This window comes from Typopeltis vanoorti, chromosome 5 (assembly GCF_054136105.1).
Source record: "Typopeltis vanoorti isolate ZY-2024b chromosome 5, IOZ_Tvanoo_1.0, whole genome shotgun sequence".
In the NCBI taxonomy this organism is placed as follows: domain Eukaryota; kingdom Metazoa; phylum Arthropoda; class Arachnida; order Uropygi; family Thelyphonidae; genus Typopeltis; species Typopeltis vanoorti.
The window spans coordinates 97638163-97650582 of NC_143553.1; the positions used below are offsets into that span (position 1 = coordinate 97638163).

The 12420-nt window shown below is 31.3% G+C and overlaps 1 protein-coding gene across 2 annotated transcripts in view; it reads right to left on the reverse strand.

The window, feature by feature from the left end:
- The window catches only part of SAK (polo like kinase SAK), a 319822-nt gene that overhangs the window by 231256 nt on the left and 76146 nt on the right, over positions 1-12420 (reverse strand). Inside the window, exon 7 of one of the 2 annotated variants that reach the window (XM_090392629.1) lies at positions 3400-3632. In XM_090392629.1, coding sequence (XP_090248755.1) covers positions 3400-3632 — 233 coding nt within the window. The remainder of the gene's footprint in view (positions 1-3399; positions 3633-12420) is intronic. The other variant, XM_090392630.1, reaches the window with a different exon arrangement.

Consider the following 12420-nt stretch of genomic DNA (forward strand, 5'->3'; position numbering starts at 1 on the left):
TGAGTCTGGGTCTTTTTTCCTGCTATTGTGGCAGAAAAAAGACCCAGAAGACTGAAATATAAAATCTGACAATAATCAAGTACTGACAGATAACAGATTAATTTGGAGGGGTACTGCTGATAGGAAATTGATAATGATGTAAAGTTTTTATGTGCTTGTACCCCACCAATTCCAAGGGATCTGATGATGTTTTGGATAACTAAGGTTCAAAGAACATACCACTACAGCCTTTCACTTAAAATTATATTTTAATAATTTAATTTTTTTAATTAAATTTTTCATTAAAATTTAATTTCTTAAGTCTCCTAATTTCAGCTGTTTGATTTCATCTACTATCATGAAATTTCATTTTGGTCTTTCACTTCACTAAAATGCTACTGTTGTGCTATTTGAGCATCTATATCAGGGGTGTCAAACTGGTGGCCTGAGAGCTGCATGCGGCCCACAACACCTCAAGGAAAGATTAAAAAACAGGATGGTTGCTTTTTATAATAAAACAACAATATTGTATTTACTCAAATATAACTCGCCCTCGCATATGACTTGCACCCCGATTTTACTTTACGAATAAAGAAATTAAAAAAGTTTTGCATATACATCGGACACAAAAATAAAGTTTAACCACTTTCACGTTTGGGCGATAATTCGCTCCCTGCAGTAAACAACACGCCCTCCCCAACTGGCAGATGCAAGAAAAACAAGTAGTTTTATTGTACCACTGAATAAAGTACAGAGATATTTGCTGTGTGTGTAATATATTTCTTTATGGCAACTAGAGTCAACTGGGATAAAAATGGCACTAACTAATAAATCACATGTCCCCTCCCACTCAAGCAAAACTATGTTGCACCGGCAAACACAGTATCTAACTAGAAACTATTGTTTTCAGTTAGATGTGAGTGTGCCCACTAACTCAAATGCAAAGCTGCAATAAAATTCGTAAACATGTTAAAATTAAGACATATAGAGTGAATGTTGTTATGGCAGTTTCAGATATTATTGAATTCGGTTGAAGAGAATTAGTGTTTCAACTCAAAAATCGTAGGCTATTTCTATTGGCCTACCATTGCTGTCTATTTCATGCTCTGCTTTCACTTCTCATTAGTCATTCATGAAGGGTTGTTCATTACGTATCTAAAATCTTGTGAATTACTTGTAATTTTTACTTGGAATAATGGGAAAGAAGATGACGCTATTTGGGTAGATGACTTTGTCAAAGTACACAAGGAAACTGCTCTCAAGGCCGGAAGTAGTGATAACGAATAGAGAAAAAACTGCGAGTTATATTTGAGTAAATACGGTATCGATTTATTCGTTTCCATACGACATTTATAGTTACAATATGGATGCAACGACCTGCTACAATATAATTGCTCGTCGTATGCTCACAATCTTCAAGTCAAAATTTTGGCAAGCTGGTTAACAATTAACAAGTGTCGGGGAAAAAAAAAATATTGCAATTAAATTACTTAAAATTACTACAATTATATTATGCAAGTATATATATTTTAACCTGAAACTATTATCATTTTTCCTCAAAATATTTTTTTAAAAAATTCCCCAAAATAGACACCTCCCCCCCCCCCCCCCCAAAAAAAATTGAAGTATTTTTATTTCAACGCAAACATAAAAAATTTCGAACTAACAGGAGGCTCTGTAAATATTTTGATGGTTTATACTTTTTTTTTAGACTATAAATATTTGATTTATTCATATAAAATTTAATTTCTGTTTAATTTGGTTTAAATGTTATCTATTTTAAATTTTATTAATATAATAATATTAATTATTAATAAATTATTAACAAATAATAATTTTATTAATATAATAAAAATATTATTTTTTTTGAGTTGTCAATCATTTATACTCTTATTTTATATGTCTTGTAATGACTTATAATAAATAAAATTTTTGTTATTAATTTTCCAATTTATTTATACTCATTCTTACACTTCCCTTCGATTCTAATATTCTAAAATTCTAAGTGCAGGTTTTTTTAGTCAAAAATTTTTTGCAGCCCACTTGAGATACAGTTTTATGGCAAATGGCCCAAGGTCCAATTGAGTTTGACACTCCTCTGATCTATATTAAAGATGTCTATGCTGATAATTGTGTTCAATCCTTTGAAAAGCAGATATTGATTTTTACAGCTATCCTTGTACATAGCAGAACATAAAAAAGTGATAATGAAATTATAGCTGCACTTAGTTGCAAGTAAATACTTATCATATGAGTATTTGTAATTCCTATCAATAAGTGCCACTTTTCATTGCATTGGCTGTTAATAGCCAATTACACATAACTATCTCAATGTCACTACATTGAGTCATGTATAATTGGTTATGTTAGCATAGTAAGTTCTAATACCAATGAGAAGGTTAACAGTTTGAAATATGTACACAACATTTCAAACATTTATTGTTCCTTATCTAAGCCTTGCTTCTTAAAGAATTGTTTAAGAACAGAATTAACTAATTTTCATAGAATGCCTTGCTTTGTTGTCTATATTAAAGCTCAAAATAGTTGCAAGTAATTATCATCAGTCATCACATCTCAAACTGATTTTGAAAAGACAAAAGCAAGAAATATGCATTATGTATGAATGGCAACTATGCACTCTAGTTCCTTGACAAAGCTATCAGTCATAACTTTTATCCAAGCCATGATTTGACCTGTTTTGAACCTGAATAGTTCTACTGTATCATTACCCAGAAAATAAGCCAACCTTATAACTTCTTACTTTTTCTCTAATTCTAGCATTGATGATCTTGATAAATATCCTCCTACTATTATTACAAATTAGCTTTATATAAATCACAAATGTATCCAACTAGTGAACCTTTTCTTCACATCTTTGAAAGCTGATATTCATTTAATGTATTTTCTTCAAATATTTCTATGGTCAATGTTCATTAGAATTGGCAATTCCTCCACACCCCTCAAAATCTATTATGATTAAGACCTGTAGCAATTAGCTGCCATCCATTCACTGTTCAATTGAAAACTTAGAGCAAATCAAACCCCCCCCCCCGATTTTTTTTTTTTTTTTTGTTGTTCATTTCCACTATTGCAATTTTATTTATTAATGAATAAATTTATTTATCTATGAATAAATATATTATTTATTCATAGTACTGGTGTACTATATCAATAACAATCTCTTGTGTAAGTGCTTTTATAAAGGAAAATAATAATAATAAAAAAATAATTTATTTCTAAATTACCAAATTTTTTAAAATGTAATCTAAATAGTTTTAATTAACTAAAAAAACTAATATTCCTGAAAGCAAGTTTGAAATAAAGTTAACCACAAATATAGAATAATGTGGTATAGTTTTATTGTTAATCATAATGTATGCAATATGTAATAGTATTTAATCAATATGCTACAATCCATACCATGCAATTTAATTCTATCATTTGGATTCTTCTTAAGAAGAGAGTGAATGAGATCCTCTGCTTCTGGTGAAAGTTCAATAGGAATGCTATAATCTGCCATTACAACACGAGTCAAAGTATTTCGAATGGTTTGTGCATCAAATGGTGGTTTTCCCACTAGAAGAGTATAAAGCATACAACCAATACTCCAAACATCAGCTTCTAAGCCATGTGCATTACGAGAGGCTATCTCTCTATACAAAAGAAAAGAAAAATTAATTGAAAAGATTTGCACACAACAGTTTACATTGCTCTATATATATATATATATATATATATATATATGTCAAAAAAAAAAAAAAGAACATTGCTTCTCGTAACAAGCAGTGTAACTATTCCAAAAAAAAAAAAAAACTATAAAAAAGCATGTCATGTAAACTGCATTTAATTATACAAACTACTGATTTTGATATGGATCAAAAGGGAATGATTACTTCTTACTCATAATAGTTTTCTCATATTGATTACATTTCACCTTTCCTTTATTTATGTATTATTCCAAATACATCCGAATCACAGAAACCTAATTTTTGATAGGAAAGTTATTTAATCTTATCTCCACAGTCTATGTCTGTCAACATGCTGTTTTCTCTGGTTAGGCTATGTTTTGCAAGAGGAAAAATTCTGCCACCTACATAAGAAGGCCAAGACACCTTCCATTCAGAAGTCCTTAAAAGTGCTCATTGTGTCCTAAAACATGCTTCAAATTCAGTAATATTTTTTAGTATGTGGCATTGCATAATGTACAATGTTAAGAATGTGTAGTGGTATCAAGCCTCTCTCTATCTGGCGATGCTATGTTCATAAGCTTGCCAATGCTTATTTCCTACTTTGATATACTTTTTCACTAGTCTTCCACAGACAAAAGAATGCAGTAACTTTGTAGTCCAAATGAGGTTAGTTAAAAAAAATACTACGCCAAAATTTTTTTGGTTCAGTACTTCTTTTTTTTTTTTTTTTTTTTTTTTAACAGACAAAATCAAAGAATACAGACAAAAACATTTCAGTGTCCTCACCCCCACAGAAATCTATACAATGATAACTTTAATTACTTAAATAAAAGAGCCAATAGACTTCACTTCGGCGATGTAACATTATTTAAATTAAGGGGATATTAAATCCCACATTATTTCAAAGCCGAATAAGAAACTCAAAGATCGGAATCAAAGAGTTTCATGCCGAATATAGTGAACTATAAAAATTTCGGCAGATTGTAATGTAAAACGCATCTCGAGATGCGTTTTACATTATGGGTAATACTAAGAATAGTGATCAGAGCTTTACTCACCTTTGCAACGAGTTGCCCTAGTGTTGAACTATGTGCTTTAGCTTACACTACAATCAGCCGAAATTTTTATAGTTTACTATATTCAGCATGAAACTCTTTGATTCCGATCTTTGAGTTTCTCATTCAGCTTTGAAATAACGTGGGATTTAATATCCCCTTAATTTAAATAATTTAGATAACTTTAATTTATTTAACCCAGAATGGTAAGATTGTATTGTAAATGCATTAAAGACAAATGCATTAAAAATGTACTAGCAAAGTTTTAGTGTACTGACTGAAAGCATATTTATCTTTTGTGAATTTATGTTTTCAACTACACAAAGCACATAGTTCTGTAATTACAGAAGAGAGCAATTAGGCTGTTAATGAGCCATTCTTACCAATTCACTTTACCCTCTCTCACACAAAACACAGCTTTTTCTGCTACTTGCATCTTTCACAAACTTCCATAGTCAATACTTATCTGAACTGGCATTAATAATTCCTCAACCCTCTGTTAAATCCATAGAAACACACGCAGTAACTACTCAACATTTCTTTACAGCTTAACTCCAAACCTACAAAAAAAAATTATCTTCCTCATTTATCCCTTCTACTGCTCTCCTATGGAACACTCTTCCATCGTATGTGTTTCCCAGGGAATACAATCCACAGCTCATTAAACTAAATGCAAACAAGTTCTTTCCTGCCCAACCATGGTACAAACATACTACAGGGTGCCTAACCTCTCATGTATGGGATTATCATAAAAATCATGCCAAGTGGCAAAAATACTTAAGAATAAATCAGGCTAGTTCTCTCCATGGAGAATGAAGTTGATGTTTTCCATGTTCCTGCCTATTTTTTTAGATTTTGTCTTTTTATTGTTGATTTTCATAAAAAAATTGTTACAGCAGTTATTCAATTTAGTTTTTTAAAAAAATTCATAAGACTTTTCCTAGATTATTTAAGAACATATTTGCTTCAAGAGTCGAGATGAATATTTCTGATTTTGATATTAAGTTCAATTCTAGTTTCCTTCATAATGCGATATATAGACGTTGAACACACGCTCTGCTCTTAGATACCTGATTTCACATCAATCCATCTTTCTTTACCTCTTTCAATTTTAATTACTACACGTTCAGTTTACACTATATATTTTTAGTATTTTGAACAGTTTGTCTACAAAACTTAAATACAGATCCCCGTTGTTACAGATCCATGAGTTCCTGACTATTTGTCTTAAAGTAAAATTTCAAGGTATTTATTTTCTATATTCTTAAATCAATCATCTCATGCTTTTATTTAGCCACCTTCACACATAGCCTGCATTTCTTATATTATTCTTGGTATTTTCCGAAGGCATCTGCTGAGTCACTTGCCATCAACTTTCTATACAATTTCTTCTTTTCCCAGACAGTCTCTTTTGCTTCTTGAGTCCTGTTCTTAAATAAAGGTCTGAGTTATCAATTTTTGCATTACAATTACAACCATACTACTTCCCTAAACAAATCACATTTTTTTCAGATTTTTCTATTAGGTCTCTTAAGGTTTGTTTTTGTTTTCAAACTCATTTTTCCCAATGATATTTATATATTTGACTCTATAGTCCACCACAGAAAGCTTCTCTATTTTAATTCTTTTTAAAACTTTCATAGATATATCTATTTTTTTTTTCAGTATGATATTTCTTTTTATCCTGCTTAAAACTAAATTATCGTTTTCTATTTTAAATCTCTTGGCACTTGTATCTTGAGCCAGTGTGAAGTTACCACTATCAACAATAACACAATAAGCCAATCAATAACACAGTCTCTTAACATTCAATGTTCTCTCTAATGAGAATTTATGAACATTTTTTGCTGACACATGGATGTTTGTAATGACTAGTTCATATCCTGAACTGATATCCACAAGGTTCTTAATATTATCATTAGTTTTACTTTTCTCCCCAAATTTTTTTAAGACACTTCTATATACCTGGTATTCATTTCCTGTTCTCTTGAGTAGGTCTCCAACAAAAGATCAGCTTTTCCTTGTCAGCTGCACTCTGTAATGACTAAGAAAAGTACTCTACTTTTATGAGAACCTTCTGTGCAATCACAGGCAAAAATAAATCTCATTGTCTAATTATCCCATTTTGAAATTTCCCCACATCATCAAATTCCTGATAGGTACTCTAAAGAGATATATAAGATACTATGATTGTACCACATGATTAGGTTTACATTTTCATATTAAAGTTTCCATAGCTGTTATATTTTACTCTTGCTGAAGTTTCTGGAAGAACTGCTACATATACTATGAATAAAACAAATAATGCAGTAACTAAATTAAATATTTACATATTAATGTTTCACCAATTCAAGCTAGCATTACCCATGCATGCAAATAGTGCACTCTTGACATAGACAAAGTAAAAACAACTCAATCTTTGAATCAGTTTCATCTTTGAAATGAACAAAAATAATTACAAGGCAATCATATCATTCCCTCTTGTGTTCAACCTGATGTGAATCCACTCGCAATATCTGATTCCTTCATGCTGCTTGACATCACCATTTTGAAGCAGCATTCTTCATTGTCCAGAAGTGAAGAATTTTCAAAACTTCGACCTCTAGAGCAGAGTGATTTCATTCTCAGGACCAGCAAGCTTTAATATCTTGCAAACAAAATGGATACAACAAAAAAAATTTTTGCCAAACTCCTTAAAAGAAACAACAAAACTTCTATACCACATCTCCACCTTTCATCGAAGGCACAACTGACAGATTAGACCACCTCCTAAAATGAGCCAAGATTAGAATAGTCTAAAAACCAATAAATAAAGTATCTACTTTCCTGAAGCAGATCAAAGCTTATTAGGACTGAATTCCATTCCAAGTGTCTACAATATTCCCTAAGATGGACTACCTTAGTCTGGAAAAAAAAGAACAAAAAAATAAATACATATAGTATGGACAACAAAAAAGTGAATTACATGCCTTAGAAAGAGATCCCTTCATCAGATGGAAAAAAAGTCAAGTTAGTTACGAAACAAATCACACATTATATCACAGACTATTATTGGAAGAAGCTCAAGTATTACAGAACTGCTAAAGAACTGGTGTTATTCTATAACAATTTTGAAACACTGCCTTATTTTCCTGTCAACAGAAAAGACAGTCTTCACTCTGTAGGTATTTTTCTTTATCAAGAGTGCATGCACTTTTTTGAGTGCCTACATAATGCTGGCCAAATGAAAGCATGTAACTGTTCATGTATTTAACTTTTCACTGTTGTTCCTAGTTCTCTAAAGAAATCAGTAGGTCTTGTTTAACAGAATATCAAAGCCACCACCATCATATTTGTTTTTGATTTAAACCAATAGAGCACATAATTGGTTGGCTAAGTAAACTGTCTAAAGATATCTCTAATTTAACATCAGTTTATATGTTTAAAAGTGCCTAATAAACATTAACTGGTGTCAGAAAACCAAAAACTTTTTTTTTAATGGCAACCACTCAAATTTGAATATTACATTATTTAACTAATACGCAAAAGACACTAGAAAACATAAGGAGAATTGTGTGTGAGACACCATCAAAAGGTCGCAGGCATTTCAATTAACAAACTGAACAGAAGTACTAAAAATGTGAGTCAATGACTTGATGTCAGTTTTATATAACATTACCTTTTGGTGTTAAGCATTCTGTTTGAAACACGGCAAAGAAATCTGTATTTTCTATCTAAGTATCTAAGCAAAGGCAAACTTGATTCAGAATAAGAAAGTGAAGTTTCTTATAGGCAATGGCACATTTCATCTTCTCCATAACTTTCCTTGGCATCATTAGTATTGTGCTATAATCAAATGACTATCCTCTTAGTAACAAGTCATTTTTTTTAAACCTTTCATTATAATATTTTAGTAGAGTTTTAATAACCTGATAAAGATTTTCTTTCAGACTGAATTTTCAACATAGGCCCAGTAGAAATTAATAATATTTGTTTCAATAATGAAGTACTGTGAATTGGCATAACAAAAAGAATTATAAAAACAGATGAAAACAATGAACTCCATTTTTAGTGTCAAAAGCATGTTCTGCAAGTCCTAACTGTTCAGACTCATGGTATTTAATATAAGACTTTTGTTCTTCTAGATAAATAAAAGCAGATCTTCCTGTTTGTCTGAAATAAGATAACCCCAAAGAGCAAGGAATCTGGTAGATACCTGGATAATTGAGAGGTGGAAGCTTGTCCTTAAAAGTGAGAAAGGTGAGATTTTTCTAATGGAGTGAAAGGCAGCGAAAATATTCAGTAGTTTTAAAACTTTCCCTATACATTCACTAATGCCATGCAGATAAGGGATAGGAATATGAGTTATTTCCAAGTTATTGCCCATGGCTGTTCAAAGGAACAGCCATGGGCAATTCTATTTCTCCTACTATTGCTAACTTCATCATGGAACAACTCTGAACAACGTATTTTGATAACATTTCACCTAGACCTGCACAACACACACACACTGGTACAGATATATGGACGATATTTTGCAATGTGGAATGGCTCATCCTCTGAATTACAGCAGCTTCTTTCTAAATTAAATGTGCATCCTCCCAGGATCCAATTATTTACCTTAGAAGAAGTAAATAAACAATTAGCCTTTTTAGATCTTCTAATTCTCTGTCAACAAGATGGTAGTTTAATATAAGACTTATGGCCTTATATTAAATATAATGGCCTGTGTGAGTCTTCTTCTGAAGACTCACACAGACCATTATATCTATGCTGAATCCCATCACCATCCTAGTCTATTAAGAATTTAGTACATCACACCCATTCTTTATGTTCTTTAGACAAACTTTAACAGAAAGAATTATGGCATATTAAGTCCATCCTTTTGTCTAATGGCTTTAAGGATATTTCCATCAAAAAAAAAAGCATTTAACAATTATAACCTTGCATTCTTATCCCTTATATGCATAGCATTAATGAACACATAGCAAAAGTTTTAAAACCGCTGAATATTTTTTGTCGCTTTTCACCTAATCAGAAAAATCTCCACCGTTCTCTATTCTTCTAAGGACGAGATTCTTCCAACTGTCAATTATTCGGGCATCTACCAGATTCCTTGCTCTTGTGGGTTATCTTATTTTGGACAGACACAAAGATCAGCTTTTATTTGTCTAGAACACGGGTTTTACATTAAATACAATGAGCTTGAACAGTCTGGACTTCTGGAGCATGCTATAGACACTAAACATAGACTTCAATGGAAAAATACAAGAGTCCTTCATAAAAGTAATTTCCTCATAGAACATCTTTATAAAGAAACATGTGAAACTTTACCTCACTGTCCTAACGTAAACAGATCTGATAGTCTACGTCTATCCCCTTTGTGGGGAATAGTACTTATTAAATCTACTAATCTTTCCTAATCATATTTTTTTTTTTGTATATATTTATATAACTTTTTTTTTTTTATAAGTTAGGAAATTATTGACCCTTTTCAGTTATCTTACATTAGCTACTCAGGCAGCACTTTTCAGAATTGCCTGTTATTGTTTAATTCCATTCTGTGATCTTATCCTGATGATGTCTATGATACTTAGGCAAAAATTCTATGTTAATCACGTTTTTTTTTTTTTTTTTTTTTTTTTTTTTTTTTTTTTTTTTTTTTATAATTCTTTTCAAAATTAGAATATGTTAAGATAATACTTTGTTCAAATGAAAGCTACTCCTTGGTCAAGACCTCTATCAAGAAAATAGGATATGCAAATATCCATCAGGTAATCAAAAACCCTTTTAAAGCACTATAATGAAATCCAAAATACTTGTTCTTCCTAGGTGCGAGATCAGTGGCTGTCATTATTTTTCAAGCAAGGTCCACTTTGCAATGCAATAGCCCTGTAGTAAACATAATTCTTCTTTTCATCGTCGTCTGAGCAATTCAGGTATAGGCTTTTTTATGTCCAGTTTCTGTTCTGCAGATAAAATTGATCTTTCCATCTTAATCTTGGACGTCCGGGATCTTTTTGTCCTGTAGGTTTATATTTATATGCTAATTTGGGGATCCTATTGTTATTCACTTCTTCTTTTAACCCTTTTTATAGCTGTACGTCTGGCTATTGGTGTCTCCCAATTCTCTCCATCTGTTTCTATTCTGAGTTTGTTGGTGACAAAGAGTTCCGATTGTTTTCTTATATCATCTGACCTTCTTTCAGGTCTTGCAGCTGATCTTTTACCTTCATATGGCTGCCACTCCAGTATAACTTTTGTCTGTCTATTGTCATTAAGTCTTGTAATGTGCCCAACTCATTTCCATTTCTTTCGAAGTATGTTTTCTCCAATATCTAAAAATTTTGTTTTAGCTCTCATTTCTTCATTTTTTATTTTATTTCAGCGTCTTATGTTTAGCAGACATCTTTCCATTTTCTTTCTGTTTTTCTCATTTTATCTATTATTTCCTTTTTGATTGGCCAAGTTTCTGCTCCATATGTTATAACAAGCAATACGCATTGGTTGAACAGTCTTGATCTGTTCCAAAAGCTGACCATCCCATTCCTATTCTTCTTTTCACTTCTTCCATGATTCCTTGTTTTTTCATTGTTAACAATTTTTCAAAGTATACATAATTATATCATGATAATGTACTAAATATCATTCCCTTTGTGACAATGTTACAAGAAATACGTGACACTAACCAAACTTATAAATAATAGTTATTTCACATATTCACATAAATCCACAAATGGGACCAACAGAGGTAGACAAATAACTGCCATTTTGTCTCACATTAGTGCTGAACTGTACTATACATCCATCAGGTAAAAATAAAATAAGTAATATAAACAATGGTGTTGGAGAAGCTGCTAATGAAGGCTACTCATATTAATGTAATTCGATTATAGTGTAACATTAAAGAAACATGTTGACTGTGAAAGACTCGAATATTCTATTCAAACATCCACATGAATTCTTCCCTTGAATTTCAAGTCCACTGTATTAATCCTATTAATACCCATGACATGTATATCCATCAATCAAAACATGGTCAATACTATTAAAATAAGATGGATAATGAGATGTAAGATGGATGATATAAAAGTGTCATTAGACACAGAGCTAAAATATTGCAGTAATTGGCATATTCCATTGCTTTATTACCTCCAAATTTTTGTTTGGAGTTCCATTTTACTAAACATTAATTTACTATTTCATTATGTTAGTGGAGGAACTGGTAATTAAAATTAACTTAGCTTTGATATCTATTTGACTTAACCTGACATAAACCTGGTTTCTGTTTGAAAAGATGAAATAGTTGTCCCTTCACATTTATTGTGTAAACTTCTCCATGCGGTGTAAAGCATAGAGCAGATCCTGCATTTCAAAAAAGTGCATTTAAAGTTTCCTTTGAGATAGCTAATTTATTTTAGTATTCATTATGGGAACTCACTGTTTTCAGTGATACTGCAAAGGTGCTGAAGTCAAAGTGCCTGAAGCTTGCTAAACCTATGCATTGCAAAGTATGCTTCTCAATACTGACAGTGAAGAGAAAACAGATTTAGGAATGAGTCTCAAAGTATGTTTTGGAGTTTTCTTTCAATGTTTAAAATAGGGTTATACAAAAACCGACTTTTGATAAAACTGGTTTTCAAATTTTTACAAAAAAAATAAATAATAATAATTAAAACAGTAAAAAAAAATTATCCCTATTTTAAAATTTTTCAGTT